Source organism: Meles meles, chromosome 9 (genome assembly GCF_922984935.1).
Source record: "Meles meles chromosome 9, mMelMel3.1 paternal haplotype, whole genome shotgun sequence".
NCBI classification, from domain to species: domain Eukaryota; kingdom Metazoa; phylum Chordata; class Mammalia; order Carnivora; family Mustelidae; genus Meles; species Meles meles.
Genome location: NC_060074.1, coordinates 8,395,215 through 8,420,833, shown reverse-complemented (window position 1 = coordinate 8,420,833; position 25,619 = coordinate 8,395,215). Strand labels below are relative to the sequence as shown.

The following is a 25,619-nucleotide window of genomic DNA, read 5'->3' as shown; positions in this document are numbered from 1 at the left end:
TGAATTGTCCCCTTGTGGTCTAGTAGTTGTTTATCTCTCTTTTACCCAGCTTCTTTATTCTCCATCATTTGGTCTTCTATATCACTAATTCTCTCTTCTGCCTCATTTATCCTAGCAGTTAGAGCTTCTTTTTTATTACACCTCATTAATAGCCTTTTTGATTTCAGTTTAGTTAGATTTTAGCTATTTTATTTCTCCAGAGAGGGATTCTCTAGTATATTTTATGCTTTTTCCAAGCCCAGATAGTATCTTTATAATCATCATTCTGAACTCTAGTTCTGACATCTTACTAATGTCCATATTGATTAGGCTCCTGTCAGTCAGTACTGCCTCTTGTTCTTTATTTATTTGTTTATTGAGGTGAGTTTTCCAGTTTTGTCATTTTGTCCAGAGAAGAATAGATGAATGAGAGAACAAAATGCTGAAAGGGTAACAATGAGTCCAGAAAAATATACACTAAACAAATCAAAAAAGATCTGAAACTGGAGGGGAAAGAAATGGGAAAAGGGTGGGAAAATAGAACAGAGCCACATACTAGATTTGAGGTGTAATTTGGTCTATTGGAAGAAACTGCTTCCCAGAATTTTAAAGAAAGAAAAAACTTATATATATACAAAAATAAGGGTAAATACAATGGAAGGATGGAATATGACTATAAAGATGAAAATTTAAAAAGATTTTAAAAAAGGAATTGATAAGAAATTAATTTAAAAAAGAAAAAAATAGAGAATGTGATCAGGCAGGAGACTAAAACAAAGCCATACACTAGATTTAGGGCATATTTTCATCTGTCAGAAGAAACTGTATCCCAAAATTTTAAAGAAAAAGCAACTTATATTTATACAAAAAATAAGATTAAATACAATGAAGGGATAGAATATGATTGTAAAAATGAAAATTTAAAAAGATTTTAAAAAGGAATTGATAAGATGGTAGTTGAAAAGAAGAAAAATTCAAAAAGTAAATAGAAAAAGAAATAAATAAAGTTTTAAAAATTAACTTTGAAAGACTAAGGAATCATGGGGAAAAAAGCCATGAATTCTATGTGCGGTATTCCCCTGATGCTAGAGTTTTGCATTTCTCCTTGATTAGTAAACTTGGTCTTGGCTGGATATTCTTGCTGATCATCTGGGTGAGGGGTCTGCTGCACTGATTTTCACATGTCTTTGCCTGAGGTGAAGTTACATCGACCTTGCCAGGGGCCAGGCAAAATAATCCACTTGGGTTTCCTCCTGGTAGCTTTTGTTCCCTGAAAGCTTTCTGTATAGATTTGGAGAATGAGAATGAAAATGGTGGCCTCCCAGTCTCTGGCCCCAGAGGAGGTGAGAGGTCAGGGCCCTACTCCTCTGTGTGGCCTCAGAGAAAAGCAGTCAATCACTCCTCTCTCCCTGGTCCCTGGCCACACTTCATGCTCACTTGGCCTGTGACTGAGCATTTCTTTCTTTGACACATGACCCCATTTGGAGTGTCCAAACCCAGCAGATTACTGTGGCAGGATCCCATGCTGCTCCTCCCAGTGGAGGAAGGAGAGTCTCCCCAGATCTGCTAGTTGTGGGGTCCCTCCTTGGAGAGTAGTGGCTCAACTTGCCACAGATCATGATTTATGGCAACCCCAAGCTGAGAGCCCACTCCTAGGCTCTGTCTTTGCAGCTGACTTCCCCGCTCCAATACTTGGGAGCTGTGCCATTGAGCTCTGCCCAGTCTTTCTGTGACCCCAAGGGTCCTGAGACCACACAGTCTCAGTGAGGGGTCCACCCTGCCACTTAGCCACTGGAGCAACATAACATCTCTCAGTGGAGCAGACTTCTTGATGGTCTGATTTTGTGCTCCACTGCTCTATCACTTGCTGGTATCCAGATGATAGAAGCTCTCTCTCCCCCGTGGTCTATCTTCCCTAATATTACCTTGGATTCTCTTCTTCACAGTCCTACCTTCCAGAAAGTGTTCACTTTTCCATTCATAGAACTGCTGCTCTTCTTTTCTTTGCTCTCCTGTTGAGTTTGTAGGTGTTCAGAATGGTTTGGTAACTAACTGAATTCCTGGGGCGAGATAAAATTTAGGTTTCTTGCTCCTCCCCAATTTTGCTGATCTTTTAAAAAACCAAATTTTGGGTCTGTTGATTTTCTCTGTCTTTTTTTTATCCTCTATTTTTTTCCCCTTCTCAAATCTTTATTTCTTCCTTTCTCCTTGTTTTGAGTTTAGTTTGCTCTTTTTCCATTTTCTAGTGGAATTGTTGAGTTACTGGGTTAAGATTTTTTTCATTTTTAATGTAGCCATTGGCAGCTATAAATTTCCTCCAGTCACTGCTTTCTTTGTGTTCTGTGAGTTTTGGTAATGGTGTTTTCATTTTCATTCATCTCAAATTATTTTTTGATTTCCCATATGAATTCCTTTTAGACTGGCCATTTAGGACTGTGTTGTTTAATTTCTATGTATTTATATATTGCCAGAGTGTCCTTCTGTTACTGATTTATGATTTTTTATGATTTGAGTTCTTTTATGTTTTTTAGACTGAGGACCACCCACTGTTCTTGATCTTCTCTCAGAAGCCTCTTCCATGTGTATGCCTTTCTTTTTATTCCCACTGCAACTATCCTTGGTGGGGTCTTTTAGCCTCCTGTATAGCCTACAAACCACTGCCATGTGAATCCTAACCCCTAATTTAGTGCTTCCCTTTTGCTGATAAAATAAGTCACCATTTCTTAACCTACCTTTTAAGGTCTTCTGCAACCTAGACCTAATCTAGCTCTCTATTCTCAGGTCTGAAAAGACTTTCACCCTGGGCCATGCCTGGAGAAATAATCATGTTAAATTAAACAAGACATAACTTCTAACATCAGTCTGTAACTGTTAAGTATTCAGTGGATAAAGTCTCTTTGTTCTCCTTTTTAACCAATTATTGATTTTAAAAAAATTAGTTACTCTTTGTTTTCATCTGTGGGATGGGAATTCTAGGAAAATTTGAAAGTTGTTTAGTGCTTCCCTCTTAAACTCGTGACTCTTAGCATTACCATCTTTACGCATAATTCTATCAAACTGAATCAGAGGTTAAGGAAATTTAACAACAAAAACCTCTTGAATACCATCAGCAAAATATTATGATTTATGCTAGTTACAGTACTTACGTAGCTCATTATTGGAGAAGCCTCTCTTCTGACCTTTAGTACGCAGCTCAAATGATCCTTCTTCTATGAAATCTCTATTGTTACCCCTTAAAAATGATCTCTTCCTTCTGAATACCTCTGACCCTTTATTCTCTTTTAATGCCTTCCTTTTATAATATGTATTTATGTGTTTGTCTTTTCCTCCCTATCTTAGCCTCAAGGCACTTTGGAGACTGACTAATATTTTGCACAAAGTGTTTTGTACATAATATGGAGCCCTGTAAATATCTTTGGGACAATGACAGAATAATTTTTAAAACATATCTTTTTATTCGTCCTTTTTCCAGTTCTGTAGCTCCAAACTTACTCCATCTCTTGTCCAAACTACCAGAAGTTTCTCGGTTCCCTTTCTTAATGTAGCATTACCCTTCTCTATGTAGTATTTGTTAGTTTTCCTCTTTTTTTGTTTCTTCATCAAGGACACCTTACTGCAGAAAGATCTGCCATGGCTTCATTTTAGAGAGTGAGGCTGTCCCAACTTCTCTTGTTCAGCTCCCAATTCTACTAAAGTGCTCACAGACTTCCCCCCACTTCTTTCTTTCTAGCTTCTAGGAAGAAATCTCTCCATTACCTCTATTGTAGACAATGAAATTATTGGATAAATGAGCCCTGCTTACCCACCTATTTTTCTTATTATCCCACTTCTACTTCAGATCTTTTCCTCACGGTCCTTCTCATTTCATTTCCATCTTTCAATGAAATTGCCATTTTCATTATAAAACCCTTCTCTGTTACTTAAATAGAAAATTATATCTCAATCCTTTGACTTCAAGACTGTTTTTCTGCTATGACACATTATCTTTGTTATTATAAGAGGTAAGAGGTGATGTCATATCTTTTTACATCTCCCATGAAACTGTTTCTAGCATGTAGGCACTAAACACATATTCGTTAAAGAAGTGAATACATGTATTTAAAATTGAGATCTTTCTTGGAGGATTTGACAACTCCTGAAAGTATGTAGACTCTGTTTCTTAAAAACTTCATGATCTCCTATGAAAGAACTATCAGTAGTATTAGTGGTTTTATAAACCGAAAACTTATTATGTATCTATATGTGAATTTATCATTTAAAAAAATTCATGATCTCTTATGAAAGAAGTATCAGTATTCCTTAATGTTGTAGTATTAGTGGTTTTATAAACTAAAAACTTATAATGCATCTATATGTGAATTTACCTTTTTATTACAAGGTTACATACACATTTGAAACTTTGTTTTAAATCGGTCATTCTTTCAGGGTTTCACATTAAGGGGAATAAAATAATATACTTGATTCTATTGATTTGTCTTGTTTTCAAGTCCTTGTGAAACAGAATAACATATAGTACCAAGTGAGGTGAACTAAATAAGCTCTCTCTTGGTTTAAACAGCTATTTACATTTTAGCGTTAAACTAACAAATCCATTCCCTAAAGAACATTTTGGAGACTGGTACATAGTATTTTGTAATACCCAATAAACTTTTATTCAAAAAGTACAGAAAGCATGGTTTCAGGAGTTAGAGTCAGGGTTTATTTTTTGATGTTGTTGGGTTTTTTCTTCTTTTTTTCCGCACCGCATCACATTGTTGAGTCATCTTCTCTTGGCCTTGATTAAAATTTCTTTTCCTGGAAAAAATGAAATACACTAGTGCTTACATTTCAGAGGGTAGATAATGTCGGTTAGCAATAGAGCTCTCTATGAGGAACTTTGGATGTCCAGAAGTTACTGTTAATGCTTAATGTAAAAGGAGTGATTCACTGGAAGTATTAACTTTTAAAAGTCTTTTGTGCTTTCAAGGTGGTTTCCAGAAGTTCAGAATATTTATTACCAAGGTAATAAAAAAAAGCAATTGCCAACTGGTGACAGCAGTGCCAAATTGGAATCTTTTTTCAACTGTGCGGCTACGCTTATGACTTTACAGCTGCAAGAACTCACTTTGGTCTCCATGCAGGATTTCACAGACTTAATAGCACAACCACCAGTAAGTATGGTGCCATAACACCACTATTCAACTACTAATTTATTTTCAAGAGGAAGAAGATAAAAAAAGAGAGAGAGAGAGACCTTTACCGGTGGAAGAGGAAGAAGTATATCTTTAGATCACTTATCTATTTAAAAACACTTAGTATCAACCTGAATATTTAGGATACATGGGTCTCCTCTAGTTGGTGAGGATTAGTGAAGAGAAATGAAAACTCTTCTCATTGGGAAATTTGGGCCATGATGGCTGGGGGAGGTTTCTGCAAGGAACTCTCTTCTTTCCAGAAGAAGGTCCTGTTCGAGTATGAGCTGGGCTTGGGAATCCGAATGTTTTCTTTGGCTCTTTGTTGCACGACTCCAGAGCCCCACTGCTATGCACATCCTCCTTTTTCTGAAACCTTGACCCCAACTCTGGTTGATCTGCAGGCCCGGTGGGTACTAAACACCAACACGTCTAGCTGGGAATTGCCCTTGCTCTTTTCAGTAGAGCTCCTCATTGGCTTAACTGTCTAGGGCATAAGAGGAAAGGTGAGTTCCCATGAGTTCTAATTGGGACCACTGCACTGCTTAGTCTCTCCCAATTCATATATATATATATGAATATATACATATAGATATGTATATACTCACATACATGTATACATTTTTTGTTTTTTTGCAGGATTCTGTTAGAGCTTTTGAACATCCCGGTTTCATCATGAGGCTGATTCTTGAAAATGACACCATTAAGTTTGAACCCGAGTTCAGTGACTATATAGACATCCTTCTAAATGTCTATGATATCATGATTAAGGCTGTCAGTTTTGTGCCAAGAGTTGAGACAAAACTGTATTCCAAGTGGGTAAGTAACAAGGATATACTGATTGCTGGAATTTTCATGATGACATTCATTTCAAACAACTTCTAAAAGGTGTAGACCTGTATCCGCTGCCGTGCGTGGCAACATTGGCTTATGAGAAGCTTTTAATTAAAAAATACAATTTTTCCATTACAGTGTACTTAGTTTCTTAGTCTAGTCTTGCATTGGACTGAAACTTTTCTTAAGGGAAGGAATTAAAGTTGTGATCAGGTTTGAGGCAGTCAGTCAGTGTTGGCTGTGGCCCTCACGCCATGCTGCACAGCCCCCTAATACTTCTCTAGCTCTCTCAGACCGTCCTCCAGTTGGTTACTCTCATATACCTTTTCCCATCAGCATTAGTGTCTGGACTTCAAATCGCAGATTCTACTTCCCTTCTCTCTCTGGCCTTTTATTTAGCAAAGCAATGCTGAACTTGTATATTTCAGCAGCAGTTACTTCAGTCTAGTATACAAGTCGAGCATGTCTGGTAATTCCTTAACTTAAAAGGTTTTCGAGCTTTGTAAGTCCAATCGGTAGCTTTCTTATTTCCTTCCTATTTTACTTTTTAAAAATATTATTTTAGAGAGTGCGTGTGTGCACATGAGCTGGGGTGGGCAGAGGGGGAGGGAGAAAGAGAGAGGTTCTGAAGCCGACTCTGTCCTGAGCACAGAGCCCAAAATGGGGCTTGATGTCCCGACCATGAGATCATGACCTGAGCTAAAACCGACTGTGCCACCCAGACACCCCTCTTTTTTATTTTTAAAATAGTTTACAAATATTTCATGTACAGAAAAGCGTCCAGGAGACTAGTGTGTAGTTTTAAGTGGTAATAAAGTTACCCCTGTGTACTTACAATCTAACTAGAGAAATGTAATATTGCTGATACCTTCAAGCTCTCCCTGCTCCCCACCGCCCTTCCCCGTTCACATTCTTCTGCTTCTGCCTTCTAGCAAAAGAATCACAATCTTGAGTCGTATAGTGCTTAATCTGAAATCTTTAAGATACACTTACTACCTGTCTGCATATCCCTAAACAATTCCCATTTAGTGTTTCCATGTCTTTGTATGTATGTGGAGTCCTCTTATAATCAGTGACTTGTTTTATTTTATTCAGCGTTGTGATTGCGAAGTTATCCATTGTGAGGATATTTATCTTCATCTTTAAGTTTCTATTTTTTCATTATTTTTGTTTTCGAGGAATTCCATTAAGTTGTCAAATAGGACTTGTCATTTTTTTATTGTCTCCTGTATTTAGTCATATATTCATTACTCTTTCACTTCTCCATTCACTGATGATACTTGCCCATGGTGGTTTATTTCTATGGGTGTTTTTCCTTTATTATTATGGGCTTATACATGAAAGACCTTCATGCAGGGAAGTCCTTAAGGCCTTAATTTAAGGTGGTTCTTCCCGAATTTGCATATTTTCCTCACAGTTACTCTGGAGGTCTCTCCAGACCAACGACCTTTTTTTTTTTAAATTTTATTTGATTTATTTATTTGACAGAGACACAAGTAGGCAGAGAGGCAGGCAGAGAGAGAGGGGGAAGCAGCCTCCCTGTTGAGCAGAGAGCCCGATGCGGGGCTCGATCCCTGGACCCTGAGATCACGACCTGAGCTGAAGGCAGAGGCTTTAACCCACGGAGCCATCCAGGCGCCCCCAAGAACCATTTTTTAATAAAATTCTTGCCAAGGATTTTGTGGACAACATGGGCAGTGTGAATGCTCACCAGGTCTGCATGAGGACAAGCTGGTGGTCAAAATCTTCAGGCGATCATCTTTTTTCTTCTCCACCAGAAAACAAGGTCAAAACAGGACATTTTTGGTTCCTCATTCAGAGGTTCTGTCACCTTTCAGCATTCTGAAATTTTCTATCACCTTTCGGTATTCTTGGCTTTCTGTGGGGGTAGCCAATGTGACGTCCCTCTCTGCTCAGGCTTGAGGCTTTGTTTCCTAACAGCCATGCTGCCAACCCCTCCCCTGCACGTAGGCCCACTTTGCTAGACTCATTAACACAAAGCTTAGGCCACCGGGGATCATCAGTCTCTAGGGCAGCTGTTCACTCCCACACATAATTACCTCCCAACTCATGTGTTCCCTCACGTTTAGCCCCTAGACTTTCCCTATTATTTTATTTTGCTTCCTTAGCTATGCATTACAAAAGTTATATTTGGCATTTTTTCTGGCATTCTTATATGTTTTGAACTAGATAATTATTTTCAGGTTATATATTCCTCATATTGTCATAGATGGAAGTCTCTGGAGAAATGCAGTTTACTTTGTTTAGTTGCCTTTGTTTAGTTAGTTTAGTTTAGTTAGTTAGTTAGTTAGAAATGTAGTTGCCTTTGTTTAATTTCAGTTCAGCTATTGTATCTTTCTGCAGGCATACCCTGCCTTTTTTCAAGAAGGATTTGAGGGATTTTAAGAAACAGACAAATAGAATGAGTTAATAAGAGTTACTAGGCATTCTCAGAGTGGAGAAAAGTATTACTGTCATTTGAATGAATATAGTTACTTTGATTTAATGGTTATAAAATATGGCTCTAAGTTTCCTGGCTTCTGAAGTGAGGAGGAATATATGACAAGTTTTAACTGGGATTAAGTAGTTAATTTAAACTGCGCAGGTCTTTTTCCCTTTTATCAGATTTTGAGAGAGAAGTCTTACATTTTACATGGGGTCATGGTTCCGAAATCCTGCATGTCAGCATCACCTGGTGACGTTTTAAAAATACAAATCTACCATCACCACTTCTTCTTCTTCTTTTTTTAAAAATATTTTATTTATTTGACAGAGAGAAATCACAACTAGGCAGAGAGGCAGGCAGAGAGAGAAGAGGAAGCAGGCTCCCTGCAGAGCAGAGAGCCCCACACGGGGCTCGATCCCAGGACCCTGGGATCATGACCTGAGCCGAAGGCAGAGGCTTTAACCCACTGAGCCACCCAGGCGCCCCACCATCACCACTTCTTGCCCCTAGAGATGTGGATTCACAATGATAGCTCGTTCTCAGAAATAGGTTGCCGGAATCATCTAGGGATATTTTGCTAGTAATCAGGTTTGGAAACGATGTAGAAGGTACTTCGAGTAAGATGACTGAACATGATTTTGATGACCTTTGACAGAAATGGCAGGAGTGGTTTGTAAAGGTGTTCTTATCATAATCTTTGATAGAAACTGAAAGTGAAATTAAAACACATTTCTTTCCCCATGGAAGACAAACCTACAAGGACCCAAGATGCTGTGAATCCAAGCATATTACCACTCATGATCTATTTTGATAGACTTTCGAACACTTGAGCTGTCTCATTCAAAATATCATTTCCCTTAACTCTTGATAGGAACTGATTAGCATTCATATCAAAAGTATACTTTCTAATATAGTTCTGATGTACTGGTATCCAATTAGGTTTAGAAAGATAGACCTATAGGCTGCAGACATTAGGCAGGCTGTTAATAGGTTTAAGAAATATTATATAATGAGTATTGATAAGCTTGGCATTAGATCCAATAATTACTTTGTGTACAGTACAAAATACAGATTTCTTTAGCTCAAAGTAGCGCCCCCCCCCCCCCCCGAAAAGATAGCACCAAGATCTACTGAGCCCAGGGATGTGGTGATGGTGGTGGTGGTGATGGGATTCAATAATGTTCTCAAGAACCGTCTAATTCTAACCATCATGATTTCCTAAAATCCCCCTAGGGGGCATCGCGGGCAAATGCATCCTGGATAGCTGAATAAATTACCCAGTTCTCTAAGGAGTCCTTTAATATTATCTAGTGAATGCTCTAGAATATCCACTACTGATCATAATTTTTGTTTGTTAGAGTGAAAAATCCCTTCTTCCGAATGAAAGGTAGAGCAGGTATATTTTTAAGTGTAACTTGGTTCAAGATAATAAACCCTATAGGCACATTTCTTTGCCCTCTTGTTTGAAAAGAGGAGACAAGCTATTGAGATTTGTTTGCTTATTAAAAGTTGTTAGCTGATTCATTATTCTAATGGTGATAGCAGAACGCACATTTTGTAACCAGGGATTTTAGTTTCTTCTAGTTGCTGTTCACAGAATCAAAGATCAAAGGTCAATGAATGAGTAAACAATTTTTCTTTGTTCTAGACAGATTACTCCTCAAGGTGAAAAAGTACTGTGATCAAAGAATATGATGATATGACATTGAGCTGGCTTACTTTTTAAAAATAAAGTACAATGGGGCGCCCGGGTGGCTCAGTGGGTTAAGCCACTGCCTTCGGCTCAGGTCATGATCTCAGGGTCCTGGGATCGAGTCCCGCATCTGGCTCTCTGCTCAGCAGCGAGCCTGCTTCCCTCTCTCTCTCTCTGCCTGCCTCTCTGTCTACTTGTGATCTCTCTCTGTCAAATAAATAAATAAAATCTTTAAAAAAAAAAATAAAGTACAATGCTGGCACTACCTTGCAATTACACAAACACAACGTGGGTTTTGGTGTTTTTATTTTGTGTGTATTTTCAAGTGACAATTTTTTCATGCATACAGAAAAACCAAAACACAACTAGGTAACTAGGTAGCCTTGAAAGAAAACAAAAAAAGTATATGAAACTTAGGTATCCAATAAACTATTAGACTGAATCTCTTTCTGTAGAGATTAGAAAATAAAAAAGAGGGACACCTGGGTGGCTCAGTCATTTAAGCATCTGCCATGGGCTCAGGTCATGATCCCAGGGTCCTGGGATCGAGTCCTGCATCCCGCGTCAAGCTCCCTGCTCGGTGGGGAGTCTGCCACTCCCTCTCCCTCTTCCTGCTGCTCCCCCCTGCTTGTGCTCTCTCACTTTCTGTCAAATAAATAAAATCTTTAAAAAAATCAAAAAGACTTTGTGAGTGTATGTGTGTGTGTGTACACACAGACACACACACACAGTAAGATTGGCATTTTTACAACGATAAATGATATAGTTACCTTTATTTTTTGAAATGAATGTTATTTTCCCCTTTGTTTAGGAAAGTAAGTCTAAGCCAACAACCTTGAAGCCAGTCATCCTGGATGAAATTGTCGAAGCCCACAAAAAAAAGGTGAAGGAAGTGATAATGAGAGAGAGCATGGCACCTAAGGAGCACCTCAGGCTCTATGACAAGTATGACTTCCTGATCACCAGAAAAGCTGAGCAAGATGCTGATGCTTTCCTTGAAGAAAACCGTAGTTATGAGAAAATAATGCAAGAAATTCGCAAATACCAAAAACTAATAGAGGAGATACAGTACACATCTAGAAAGGTAAAGAATCCATTTCGTACAACTGTTCTTTGTCACTAGGATCGTTTCCCAGTTTTATGAGGATGTGTTTTAGATCATACAGTGAAAGAATCAAACCATGACTGTCAACAGGGAAAGTACTTCTTGCCTCTCTGTGAACCGAGCATTGTGGGAAACTCAGGAAATACAGAAGGAGACAAAACAGCGTTCTGGTCCCCACAGAGCTGAAAGTCTAGAACTTCAAGTCTAACTTCTACTGTATATAATCTGTACTTTATATGATTTGACCCCTCAAAAATTCCAAGAGCTTAGTTTTTTTTTTGCTTTAGTGTTTGTAAATCTTTCAGAAAATATGGTAATCACACCAAAATGTGATTACTTCTGTTCCATAGGAGACTGGTAATTTAAGATTTTTGTTTGTCCTTTTTCATAGTTTCTAAAATTTCCACTCGAAATACGCATTACTCTTCTGTATGGAGCAGATACAACATCTAAATTCCCCCACTGCCTAGTTAGCAATAACTCAGTTCTCCAAAGTTCTTATGTCCATTGTCCTGAGATGGAATTGGCTTCCAAGATAACAAACTCTTGAAGGAGATTCATCCAGAAGATGGTTGTAAAATACAAACGGGAGGTTAGAAAACCCTGCCTGCATCATATTAAACACACATGCATACACACACACACACACACACACACACCAAACAATATTGTGAGAGAGGCAAAATTGTGGGAATCTTTTCTTTTCATGTTCATTAAACTTTCAGTACTTAATGTTGCAGACTATTCGTTTAGGAATGTTTGAAATACGCTGTGAGGAATTAATCAGAGCTTTGGTGAAACGAGCAGAAATTATTTGCGGAAAACTTATAGCTAAAATGTTCCGAGATCATCAGGAAGTAAATACAAGGTATTTATGTGATACTGGTATTTTTTTTTCAGGGTGTTGTTAGATAGAATCAATTGTCATTCAAATAAAGTTATAGATTAGAACAGTGTCATCAATGACCCTCCAAGAAGATGATGTCAAACTTACTTCTACTTGGCTTTGTTATTTTATGATTATTATTAATTTTGCACCACAAATGCACCTTCCCGATTGCTTTAAATAAGGCAGTAGTAAGAAGTGTTTGCATTTTTGTTTGCACAAGTCAGATAGTTGTTCTCTAACATCACTAATGTTTTAAGTTTGTATAATCAATACAAAAAATGGATTTTCAAAGTGGATTTACCCAGGGGCTCCTGGTGGCTCACTGGCTTAAAGCCTCTGCCTTCGGCTCAGGTCATGATCTCAGGGTCCTGGATTTGAGCCCCTCATGGGACTCTCTGCTCAGCAGGGAGCCTGCTTCCTCCTCTCTCTGCCTGCCTCTCTGCCTACTTGTGATCTCTATCTGTCAAATAAATAAATAAATAAAACTTGAAAAAAAAAGTGGATTTACCCAATTGTTGTCCTGGGTCCTAATGGATCCTCAAATTTAGAATTTCATTCACTGTGATTATTCTTCAAGGCTAATAACCTGTTGTCGTAACTAAAAAATTATTTTTTGACTAACCTGGGGAATTTTAGGAAAACTGGCTCATGTTAAGTAAACTCACGGAATGCTAAGGTATAAACAGAATGCCTCTGTATGTAGGCAAGATGTAGAACTAGTCTTGAATCAACAACTGGTGTTCGTGTTGCTCTGGGAACCTTTTTTCTGGTATCAGTCACATGGAAGACCCCCCCCCCAACCAATCAAAAATTTTGTAGTAGTTATGGTATTATAGGAAAAAATAGATCATTAAAAAGAAGATTTGGGCTGTAAAAAGGCCTGAAGGAAGCTTGTATTAGGCTCAAGAGTAGGTGCTTATATTCTAAATATGAATAAAACTACTGAAGGAAGCTCCAGTCTTAAGGGGAAATAGAAATACAAACCAGTAAACTACAGTAAGGCTCGGTAGATACTGTAGTGAGCCACAGACACAGAACAGAGAAGGCCATGATTAATGTCCTTCACAGCGGAGATTGGGCAAGTGGGAAAAATCAGGGCAAGCTACGAGGAAGAAGATACGTGAATTCATTTTAGAGGATGAGTACTGGGAGTCTACCAGGTGAAAAGTGTAAATAAAAGAATTCCAGCTAGAAAAAGGAACATGTAGAAAATGGATGGTGTTATTTGAAGAACTGGGACTGATCTTTGTTGCTGGAAAGAGGAAGGAGGGGGGAGGGGGGAGGCTGAGGCAAGACGAGTACCTGCACAGTCCATCTAGGAACCAGAATCCCATATTCAACTGTAAAGGCACTTTTCCTCTAAAAGTTCTGGGAGAATAGTGAAAATGTCTTTTACTTGTAGCTCTTCATGCTGAGTGAAATGTTTATTTTAATTTCATAGCTATTTTCTCTGCCTCTTAACTGTCCCTTCTGAGGTTGTGCTGATTCTATTTTTCCCCTCTTTCTCCAAACCATGCCTCTCACCACACACTGGAGATACAAAGAACATATCAGGAATATTCGAGGACCAATCAGATACAAGTGCCTCGACTTCTTGCCCCTCTGTGTCTCATCTCAGTTCTGCAAGAACCTTTCATTCCTGTCTCCCCATATTTTTGGGAAGGAGTCTGTCACCATTCACAGTTCTCTCCGCCTAGGGGCTCAACCTTCTTGGCGCCCATCCTTTTGGAGCTGGTTCTACCAGTTGCCCATGTCCTCTGTATCTCACTAAAAATCTCTCCTCTGTTGTAGATTCTGCCTCTCAAACTTACAACCATCTTCAGAACCCTCTTTCTTCTTCCACACTCCCCACTTCAACCCAGATTCACACCCGTGTTCTTTCTTTCTCCTTCACCTCACAGCCATTCTTCTTCTTCTTCCTTTTTTTTTTTTTTTTTTTTTTAGAGAGAGGGTAAGGAGAGGGAGAATCTTAAGCAGGCTCCATGCCCAGTGGGGAACCCGAGGCAGGGCTCAATCATACGATCTGGCATCATGACCAGAGCCAAAATCAAGAGTCAAAGTCTTAACTGCCTGAACCCCCAAGGTATCCCATCACAGTCAATCTTCTTTAAGAAATTTCTGCATGTTTTATCTGGTCTTTTTTAGCTTCTACCACTCTTTTTTTTTTTTTTTTAATCTCACAGTAAGTTCATTATATGGGCTACAACCCAAATAAGTAGGAAATATTTGCATATTACTAGAAGTTTCTGAGCATAGAGGTCCATGTTAACTGTTGGCCACAAGTAGAGTTAATCACTCTCTTACTCAATACTACTTTTTTGGTGCGATCTCAACTAAATCTCTGGCAGAGCCTCTAAAATTCTAGGTCGGAAGTGATCGTTTATGGCCCTGTTTTCTATACAGGATTATGAACTGCTTGAGAGTCTTTATTACATCTTCTACAATGCTCTATCTCTGTCACTTAGTATTATAGTTGCAACTGTAAGAGATGATCATTAAATGTGTATTGAATGAATAATGGCACAAATTTTTAGATGTCATATAGATAAGATCATCTTACTTTGTTTTTCACATAATGGCACATTTAGTATATAAGAATAATTTTAAGAATAAAATTTAGTTACATCAAATTGATTTTGTCTGGTATTTCAGATTATGTGATGAATTTGAGAAGATAGCTGAAAAGGCTCTTAGCACTCCTCCAAATACAGCAGAACTAATGGAAATGAAGGTATTATTTATAAACTTTATAGTCATATGTGTGTAAGCTAATTGTTTCCCCAGCTGTTATTAGTTAATTATCAACATGATAATACAATAACAAATCACTACAAGAGTTAAAAGATGCTTAAAATAATGTTTTGTTTTGTTATTCTTAGCTCATGAGTCTACAGTTTGGTGATTCAGGCTGGTGCTCCTGGCGGTTCTGCTCATAGTTGGGTCATTCACTCAGTTGGGTCAGGTAGTTCTCAGTTGAATTGACTAGTGAAACTATCTTTGGCAATTTGACTCTGCTCCACTTGTCACCCAAATTCCAGCAGGCTTACTGGACGTGTTCTCACGACATGGTAGAGACACAAAACCACGCATAGGTGTACAAATGCTTTTCAAGTGTCTCTGTGCATCATATTAGTTAACATCTCATTGGCCAAAGCAAGTCACATGGCCACAGCATGAGAAGATACCACAGGGTATGGCTATTGGGAGAGGTGAAATACCGGAGCTGTTTGTGTATTGTCTACCAATATTTTGGGGAACAATATTAATACTACCATGCTAATAGGCATAAACCAGGACTGTCTTGGGCAACCTGAGATATGTGGCCATCCTTAATTTTTTTAATCAAATATTTAATCTTTAATAATTTGTTTTTATAGGCTATTTTGGTTATACATTAAAAGTTTCTGTGGTAATTTGCCGAAATAAGTTTTGAGCATAGGATTTATGCTACTAAAAATATTAGGTAAGTCTCACTTTAATCATTTTTGGTGTTCCTTCTGTGTTAGAAGTCTGCCTAGTGGTAAGTAAAACAGTATAAAACAACTGGCTAATCACCATTTTCTTTTACTCCCTTTTCATTCTTATAACAACAAGCTTTTATAGGACTTACCCCATTTTCCACCCAGCATTCGCAAGATCTAAAATAGAATCTGTTCTTTTTAGATTGTAAAATAGGTAAGCAAACCCAGCAAAATATGTAAAATCATTCAAAACTTTGTACAGGCAAGAAATTACAAAAGAAGTGCAAGTGCTTATGTACATTCTTTAAATTAGTCATTTAAAGAAAAGTTTTTAAATCATTAGAACTGACTTTACATATCAACATTTAACTAAAAGTATTCTGTTTTCTTTAAAGTATTTGTACTTGGATTGGTGTTAGCATGTGAATGCATGTGTATGTGTATTTGATAGAAACATCAGTATATGATCACTTTGTGATTTTTATATTTTATATTAGTTGTTGTAGGATGTCAAGTGACACTCTGATCATGGATGATTATAAAGTAGTTGGAGAATCCCATAACTGTATATGCCTGTGGAAAAAATAGTGCTGAGTAGGAAGAGTGTCATTTATTTACCCTCCTAGGCATCACTGGAAATAGTTACAAATTTGGAGTTATTTGTAAAAAAACTTCTTAGTTTATGCAGTACGGAAATCAGTCATTATCAGTTGGGGAAATAAAAATCCATTCATTTGAATACACAGAAATCTGATGAATCACATTATAAGAGTCTATTTTCAGTTAGACATTTATTTACTTGTGGAAACCACCATGGTTCCCATCTTATTTGTTTGGATTTTAACATAATATTTAGTCTTGTTAGAATGATATATTAATGAAAGACTTTTAGACGGTGTTGTTTTTTTCTTTTTAATTACACAAGTAAACTTTTAAATAATATGGGATTTTACAAAGTAGAAAGCAGAAGCAGAAGTTCATCTTTTTCCATAATTCCTTTCTTTAGAGTAATAATTTTTTTAGTGTGAATTCTGCTCTTTCCAAACATATATACAGTATTAAGTCTAAATAACACTAGAGAGAAGAGAGAAAGACCGAAAAATGAAGATTAAATAGACTTTTTTTTAAAAGATTTTATTTATTTATTTGATACAGAGAGAGATCACAAGTAGGTAGAGAGGCAGGCAGAGAGAGAGGGGGAAGCAGGCTCCCTGCTGAGCAGAGAGCCCGATGCGGGGCTCGATCCCAGGACCCTGGGATCAGGACCTGAGCCGAAGGCAGAGGCTTTAACCCACTGAGCCACCCAGGCGCCCCGATTAAATAGACTTTTAAAAAACATGAGAAAAAGAAGCATTTACTTCATAGATAGGGAGGTGTAGACATAGACAAGGGAAGCTGGATATGAGTAGTTACAGGTAATTGCCAGTCTTCTCATTTTTCAATGGGGAAGCAGGTTTCCTTCAACATTTATATTATTCAGATATATACGTTAACGTGTGTCAAAAAAGCTTTGAGAGAGCTCTATGTGTATGCGCACATACACATGCGTACGTGTCTGCGCGTGCTCGCACACACACATACACACCCCGTGCATTCACCACCACGTCCCACAGGTTCGCCTTTGCAAAAACAAAATCATTACTCTGCGGCAAGTTACTTTCTTCCCTTAACAATGTACCTTCTTTGTATTTCTCCTAGGTAACAAGGAATCTTAGTTTTTTCCAAGATCAGTAGCTAATTACTCTAATATGATTTATTAAATGATCTGTCAGTTGACTCCTAATTTTAAATGCATCTTTTCAGCACTCAGTTTCCACATGTACATGGATCTAGTTCTGACCTCTGTTGTTCTTTCTGCTCTATTCCTCGGACAGAACAAGACCTGTTTAAATAACTGTATCTATATGTATTATATTTTCATATTTGGCTACTTGCTTTCATTTTTTTTCATGATCATCTTTGCTACTCTTAAGTATTTATGATTTCAGAGACTGTCAGAATTATGATGAATTTTGTTTTTTAAATTGCCCATGCAATTTTGATTGAAATTGCTTTGGTTTATACATACTAGAGGAGAATTTACATCTTGGGGATGTTACATCTTAACATATGTTTTCACATTTATTCAGAACTTTTAAAATGTCCCTCAATAAAGTATTATCATTATCCTTATACAGATTTAACGCACTTCTTGTTATCTTTGCCTATAGCTATATTTTAGTTTTTGTGATTAAGAAAAGTGTAGCCCTGGTGTCTGCTGCAAGTCTGCAATTTGACATTTGTTTCGGTGGTGATTCAACTAATGTCTCCCCCAACAAGTCTCTGAGAGCGAAGCCGTGGTCTGTTGGTTGTCACACTGAATTGCCAGCATCTGGCAAGGTGTCAGGTGCTGGCGGTGGGCACTAGGAGGTGCCCCGATATGCTACCGTGAAAGAATAGGTGATATTACCCTGCTTCATCTCTCCCAGAAACCCGTAACACTCTCTGGTTTTCCAGTGCTGCTTACGTGTTGTTTAGTATTTTCTGTTTTTTCCCACTGCTTTTGTGTAGAGGCGCTTGGGAACGATGACAGGAAAACTGTGCTGCAGGCTTCTATCTTGAACCAAAAAGTCTACATTTCAACAAGTCTGTGCATATTCATGCTTCTTTATACACAGCGTTTCCACAGCCGATGTTTTGACTTAAGCTGTTCCTTAAAATGCCTTTTGCAACTTTTGTCTTCCTGCAGGCTTATATTCAGAAAGTAGAGACAACTGACATGGTCGAACTGGGCCAGAGACTGGTGGCTTCTAAGAACTGCCTCGCCTTCCTCATTGAGTGCACAAACTTTTCTCCAGCAGACATTAGGCTCAATAATAATGTGTTTCAGTGGTATGGGAGAATGGATGAAATTTTTGATGAACATAGGAAAATCATTAAAGAGAAAACAGAGCAATATCAAGAAGGCCTTAAGGTTGGCATCATAGATATTTTAAATTATTTTCATTTTCTGGAAATGCTTAAGTTTCAGCTTCTTATGTGGCATCATCAGCTCTGTTTCACAGGTCAGATATTTAAGCTTTCTCATGCCATCAATTTTAGTGGAAGATGGTATCCATACTGGTTCCATGTATTATCATTTCTTGACTTCTCAAGGGTGAAAAATCCTAGTATACTGCCCTCAAGTGCCCATTAATACAAACAGCGTTTATCTTATACAGTTTTTAGTGCTTTTTTGAGTTACTTTCCTTGTTTAACATCAACGCTCTCTCAGTGAAGTGTGCCTTCACACACACTAAATCACCTAAGGATTGTGCCCAGAGTCCTCACTTGAACGTTCAATAACTCTTGCCTTCTCTGGTGTCCTACATAGAAGATGGTTTGTGTTTTTTCCCCTCATCTACTTATCTAGTCTCATCATTTACCTCCTCCACTCCTCATTCTTGACTTTTTGCTAACCCTGAGCAATTTTTAGATCCCTGGCCCGCTACACTCTCCTCTCTCGCACATTCTCTCCATTTACCAGTGAGCGCACCCCTGGCCCACTCACGTGATTCTCATGTACTCAAGTGACTCTCTCAGAATGCCTCTCGCCAGACCTCAGTTCTGCTGCTTCTCTGCTTCCATCACACTGTGACGCATCTCCATGGACTAATTACCCGATCATGATGTTGTCATTGTCAGGTGCGTCTCCCCCATGGACGGTCAGCTCTTTGATAGAGGCTGTTTCGTTTGTTCCTTTTTGCCCTTTATACCCATGGGCCAGTGAGGTGCCTGACACATGGGAGTAGTGGGAGCACTCCATAGCTGTGTCTGGATAAATGATTTCATATATTCAGTTTCACTGTATAAATGAAGAAGCTGAGGTTTCCAAAGTGAAGAGACTTGTGCCAGGTCAGCCAGGAGAGATGTCCCTTATAGTAAATCACGTTACGGCAAATGTGGTTAATTGACAGAACATGCTGGGAGACTAATTCACAGGCTTAAGCAAAAACTTTTATTTTAAACAGTAGTCTGTGTTTCTGTTGTGCATTTAGGTCATTTCAGATTTTTTTTTAAACCTATAGAAAATATCACAAGTCACAAATATTAGACACAGAAGTTATAACAGATTCTCAGCAAACTGTTAGGTGGCCCAGAATTATCTATACTTTGCTGTGACGTATACTATTCTACAAACTTCCTATAATGTTGAGGAATTTCATCTTCTCATTTTCCTTCCCCCACTGGATCAGAACTATAAAATTTCCATGAACTAAAGAAGATAGAAATCAGCCAAGATAATCCATAAAATAGAAAATCCATTTTTTAATAACCCAGATTTGACTTTTGAATATTTTATTAAGAGCTATATTTTTAGAGCCATTTAACTTAGAGTGCCTTACCAATGACAATTTTGTAATGAGCTTTTCTCATTAAAAAAACAAAAACAAAAACCACACACCTGTTTTATGTTGGAAAATTAGAGTTTTTAGATTTTAAAATCCAAGTATATTTGCCTTGCACATTTCCCGTGAAGAGAGTACATAGGACGAGAAAAATAACCTTGGAGTATTTTGTTGTAGCAACCAAAAATTGAAAAGATACTGGAGATCAGAACACGATTAAAGAAAATCTGGGTTTTTTTCCAGTTGTTTGTAAAAATGCCACAGATCTTGTTATAGCCTTTAAAAACCTGGAGCTTTCTTTTAGCCGCATACTTGATTATTATGAATTTTAAAAAATTCTCATAAATCATTTGTCAGCACATTCTTTAACACACTGAAGAATGATACCGTTGCTTAATCCATTCTCAGTTTACTGCTTAGAATATCTTAGACTGATAAAACAAAGTTAACTTTATCTAATTCCTGAATTATAGGAAGCTTAATTCATTAATTTTAAATCCTGACTCTTAAAAATTCTGCATGTTTTAGATCCTTGTATCCTTGTCCTCTTCCAGATGATTCCTCTCTTATATCTTGCCCGGGACAAAATAGAAAAATAATTCTGATAATCTTTACAAATACTTGAACTTTCTTCAATGCCTAGGGGTTTTACCTTTAAAAAATCCTAACAACTAATATTGTTTGCACTAGTTACGGTGTGAACGGTTTGTGGAGGAACTGGAGAGTTATGCTAAACAGGCAGAAGAATTTTACTCCTTCGGAGACCTTCAGGATGTGCAGCGATACCTGAAAAAGGCTCAAACACTGAATGGAAAGTTGGACTTAGCAGCAGAAAAGGTATAATTTCAAAATTTTTAAGAGGATGAATTAGTTCAAAAGAAAGAGCTTTGCATTTGTATTGTATATTCACCTTTTAAAAATAGATTCAAGTGAAAGTTCAAGTGCCTTGAGAGAATAATATAAATGGTGCAAACATCACTATGCTCTACACCTATAACTAATATAACTTGGTACGTTAACTGTACTGGAATTAAAGATTTTTGGAAATAATAAATGGCAAGAATAGATCTTATAGACATGCTTTGAGCCGAAGCAGCATGGCTGTTTTCTTTTGGTAGTTATCTCAGTGGCCTTTGCCTTTTATTTGAAAGATAGAGTGATATTTCCATCTGCTTATTTTTTATGTTGCGTCATTGAATCATTTCCGTCATGTCTAGCACCCGCTTCCTCATTACAGTTCGCCCATCTCCGTAGAAGGCGGCATAGATTTGGTGGCTGTGTTCTGAAATTAGGCCCTTTATCTTCTCCCATTGAGCCACTCTCCCCCCGATATTGCTATGTCAGAACTCGGCTTTCTCATTAGAAGAAGCTCGAGGTGGAAAAGCCATACCTTTTGCCAAAGGAGATGTTTGAGATTTTTAATTACATTTTTTAATAAAAAGGGTAAATATGAAAACAGACTATATTATGATGCTTTCCCGTTTTTCTGACATCGAAGGATTTTAGTATTTTATCAGTTCAGATAATTAAATAGTTTATAATAGTCGCAAAAGTCTGAACACATGTAGAGAAAACAGAAGCTGTTGATTTTAGAATTCTGTGGCCACTGAAATTTTGGGTAAACTGCATAGTTTATATACCTAACTCACACTTCTCAAATCTATAGATTTCTCCTTTAAACCATCCACATCCTCACAAACTTCACTACTCAACAAATAGGAAATTAATGCTTTCTCTGCCTTTTTTTTTTTTTTAAGATTATATTTATTTGAGAGAGAGTGAGCATGAGCGAGGGCGGGACAATGAGGGAGGAGAGCAGAGAGAGAAGGAGAAGCCCACTGAGCAGTGAACCTGAGGCTGGGCTCCATCCCAGGACCCTGAGATCATGGCCTGAGCTGAAGGCAGAGGCTTAACCCACTGAGCCACCCAGGCACCCCTTCTTGCCTTCTTATCCCACACACGTCTTCAAGACCAGCTCTGGTTGCGTCTTCTCAACATAAGCATCTATTCACCATGATCTCTAGCCTCGGAGTGATGGCATTTTTAGTGTATACTGTTCATGTATATTAAAGAGATACTACTCAAAGCCATCTCTTCTATTGCCTCATATTATTGTTGAACAATTGTAATTTCACTTTCTACATATGCATGTCTATTTCCTGGTACATACTACCTCCTTAGTGTTGGTATTTTGCAATATAATACTTTTCCCCTCTGTTTTCCACAGTACCTGATACAATGCTGTGTGTATTAAAAGTGCTTAAGTTCTAGTCAATTAATAAATTATGGTATAACTTCAATATATCTGGATGGACAGAGACTTCTTTAAATATATATCATTCCTATTTTAACTAACTTAACCAGATACTATTCTCTGGAAAATGTTATAAAAAAGAAATAGGATAGATTACTGCTCAGTAAATCTCGATTATGGCCTAATTTCAGTTTAACTTTGGGGCTTATTGAGAGCTTGGGGCCACTTTTGATAAAAATATTTTAAAAAAATTAATTTTGAGTATCATTCACTTCTAGAATAACATACCTTATACCTGTCATTCCAGATTGAGCAATTTAATGCTGAAGAAGAGGCATTTGGTTGGCTACCATCAATATACCCTCAACGTAAAAAAATCCAAGATGGGTTGAACCCCTATCTCCGTCTCTATGAAACCGCTGTGGAATTTAGCAACAAATACCGAGGATGGACTGAAGGACCGTATCACAAGGTGAATCCCGACCAAGTAGAAACAGATGTGGGAAATTACTGGAGAGGACTGTATAAGCTGGAAAAAACCTTCCACGATTCTCCAAATGCATTGGCAATGACCAAAAAAGTAAGAGCAAAGGTCGAAGAGTTCAAGCAGCACATTCCTCTGATTCAGGTGATCTGTAACCCGGGTTTGCGGCCCCGGCACTGGGAGGCCATGTCCAACATTGCTGGCTTCCCGCTGCAGCCAGCGGACGACTCCACTGTCTTCACTTTTTTAGACATGGATTTGGAACCATATTTGGATAGGTTTGAAGGGATCAGTGAAGCAGCCAGCAAAGAATATTCTCTTGAAAAGTCCATGGACAAGATGACTAATGAGTGGGATGCAATGGAATTTGTCATTCTTCCTTATAGAGAAAGCGGGACATTTATTTTGTCATCCGTTGATGAAATCCAGATGTTGTTGGATGACCACATTATTAAAACACAAACTATGCGAGGCTCCCCTTTCATTAAGCCTTATGAAAAACAAATAAGGTAAAGTAATATTTACATGACAATGTTTAGGCTGTGGTACCATATTGTCACTTATCTGTAATATACGGTTCTTTTTGCAAATTGATTCTGCCCTTCATACTTAATATTTTAAATAGTTGATTGGAAGGAGTGATAAGCTTTTTTGCATTTGGAATAGTACTTACTCCTTTGCTGTAACCAAGGTAGTGGACAATCAGCCTCTGGATATTCACTTTTATTGCCTACAGTCTGATCTTATACATTGAACTCAAAAATAATTTCACATGGGGCGCCTGGGTGGCTCAGTGGGTTAAAGCCTCTGCCTTCGGCTCAGGTCATGGTCCTGGGGTCCTGGGATCGAGCCCCGCATCGGGATCTCTGCTCCGCAGGGAGCCTGCTTCCTCCTCTCTCTGCCTGCCTCTCTGCCTACTTGTGATCCCTGTCTGTCAAATAAATAAATAAAACCTTTAAAAAAAATAATTTCACATCTCTGCACATAGCTCAAAGGACATATAAACCATGACACTGAAGATAATGTCATTTTCCAAATACACTAATTAGGTTATTGTAGATTATTCTTGAAAGCTTATTGTAATTTTCACTTCTGTGGTAAGTGCAGAAGTATGAACGCTACGACTGTAGCCTGGGGTTTCAGGCACCTGACACAGACGCTTAAATTAAATCCTTATCCTGTCTGTTTCTTTCAATTTTTGTAATTTGTATGAAGCAGTTTATATTTGCCTTAAAAAAGTCCAAATCAGACTACCATCTTCAATGGGAATTTGTATGACAAGGGAAAGCCAACCGCTTGGCAGTGTCCGCCTCTGGTTACCGTTGTGTTATCCTAACCCCGAGTGTGCTCTGCCTTTGGCCTAGTCCCTCAGGCTGCTCTGCCTCCTACCTTGCTTGCTCGAATGTGCTCATCGAGAGTAATTTTTTTCTGAAAGTGGTATAGCCAGACTCTACTTTTAAGGGCTACCCATGAGATCATTGGCTAGTGGGAAATCTTCCGTGTCAGTCAGGGATTAGATGGAGAAAGAGGGAAGAACGGTGGGAGGCAGAGGCATTCGTTTCCTCTTGTGAAAAGATGTTAAATTCACTGATAAATGCTGAAGTAATTTTAGAAGAGTGAAAACGCCTGGTGACTTTTAGGACGTCCATTTACAGGGCTTGGTTTTAACAGTCTAAAATTGCAGGTCACTAATCATAAATGGTGCGTAATAGTATTAAACTACACATAAAGCTATCCCGTCTCTAAGGTCCGTTGCCACTGACTGATCATCCTTCTAAATGGCTATGTTGTCTCTCGTAGCATAGTGATTGCAGCGATCTGGATTTAAATCTGGCTCTATCATTTATTAGTGGGTGGACTTCAGCCAGGTACTTCTCTCTATGTGCCTTGTCTCCCCACTGGTAAATAGATACACTAGACCTTATAGATTATGGTGAGGAGGGAGCAAATACATACAGAGAACTTAGACTTGTGCTGATAAAATAGTAAGTTTAAAAAAAAATAAGTTTAGAGTATAATTATAATATTTATTCCTGAGGACATCTTGTCGTTATTTTTGCTCTCCATATTTAGAAAGGAACTGATCAATAGTGTAGATTAAAAATGCTTCCTTCTCATGAGCAGCACAGTATTATATTTTAGATTATTTATTTATTATTTATTTTAGATTATGCAGGTTTTTCTTCAAATGCCACTTAGATCTTCGGAATTGAAATATTGCGTTCTGGAAATAAAGCCTTTATGGGCCCAAATTTAAAAAAAAAGAAGAATGTTAAAGGAAATGAATCTTGGATGTAACTACTTTTCCTATGAAGTTCAGAGTGCCCTTCACTGAGAACAGCATTACTGTCTCCAAAATCTCATTTCTCAGTTTGTACCCTGTAGCCATGGAATTGATTTGCAGAAAGGTTGGCATATACAGAAACCAGCCCGTTTGTAGATAGGTATCTCTGAACACGTGTATCCATATAGACATAAATGTGGGTGCTATTATTTTAAAACAGACCTTGTAGAACAAATTTAGCGATTTATGGTCAAAAGAAGGTAGAGGAATGGAGCAGGAATGGCAGCGCTGCATACAGGACTGACCATCCCAGGGATCATTTTGAGTTTTGTCATCTGAAACGTTGCTTGATTTTCTGTTGAAGCACTGTGTTTTGTTTCTCAGAGAATGGGAGAGCAAGCTCCTGCTACTTCAGGAAATTCTGGATGAATGGCTCAAAGTCCAAGCCACATGGCTGTATTTGGAGCCCATTTTCAGTTCTCCAGACATTATGTCTCAAATGCCTGAGGAAGGAAGACGATTTACAACTGTGGATAAAACATGGAGAGATATAATGAAAACTGTTATGCAAGTAGGTGAAAATCTCTGAGAATGTAATTATTTGGTTGACGTGACAAGATTTTTGTTTTTGAAATAATCCAAATAAGTCATT

General features: G+C 38.0%; 1 protein-coding gene across 1 annotated transcript in view; it reads left to right on the top strand.

The window, feature by feature from the left end:
- Positions 1 to 25,619, top strand: part of DNAH7 (dynein axonemal heavy chain 7) — a 249,669-nt gene that overhangs the window by 35,586 nt on the left and 188,464 nt on the right. The window contains exons 11-19 of the mRNA XM_046018191.1: positions 4,946 to 5,129; positions 5,790 to 5,969; positions 10,935 to 11,207; positions 11,969 to 12,096; positions 14,770 to 14,848; positions 18,307 to 18,531; positions 20,636 to 20,782; positions 22,507 to 23,192; positions 25,352 to 25,538. Of these exons, the coding sequence (XP_045874147.1) occupies positions 4,946 to 5,129; positions 5,790 to 5,969; positions 10,935 to 11,207; positions 11,969 to 12,096; positions 14,770 to 14,848; positions 18,307 to 18,531; positions 20,636 to 20,782; positions 22,507 to 23,192; positions 25,352 to 25,538 (2,089 nt within the window). The remainder of the gene's footprint in view (positions 1 to 4,945; positions 5,130 to 5,789; positions 5,970 to 10,934; positions 11,208 to 11,968; positions 12,097 to 14,769; positions 14,849 to 18,306; positions 18,532 to 20,635; positions 20,783 to 22,506; positions 23,193 to 25,351; positions 25,539 to 25,619) is intronic.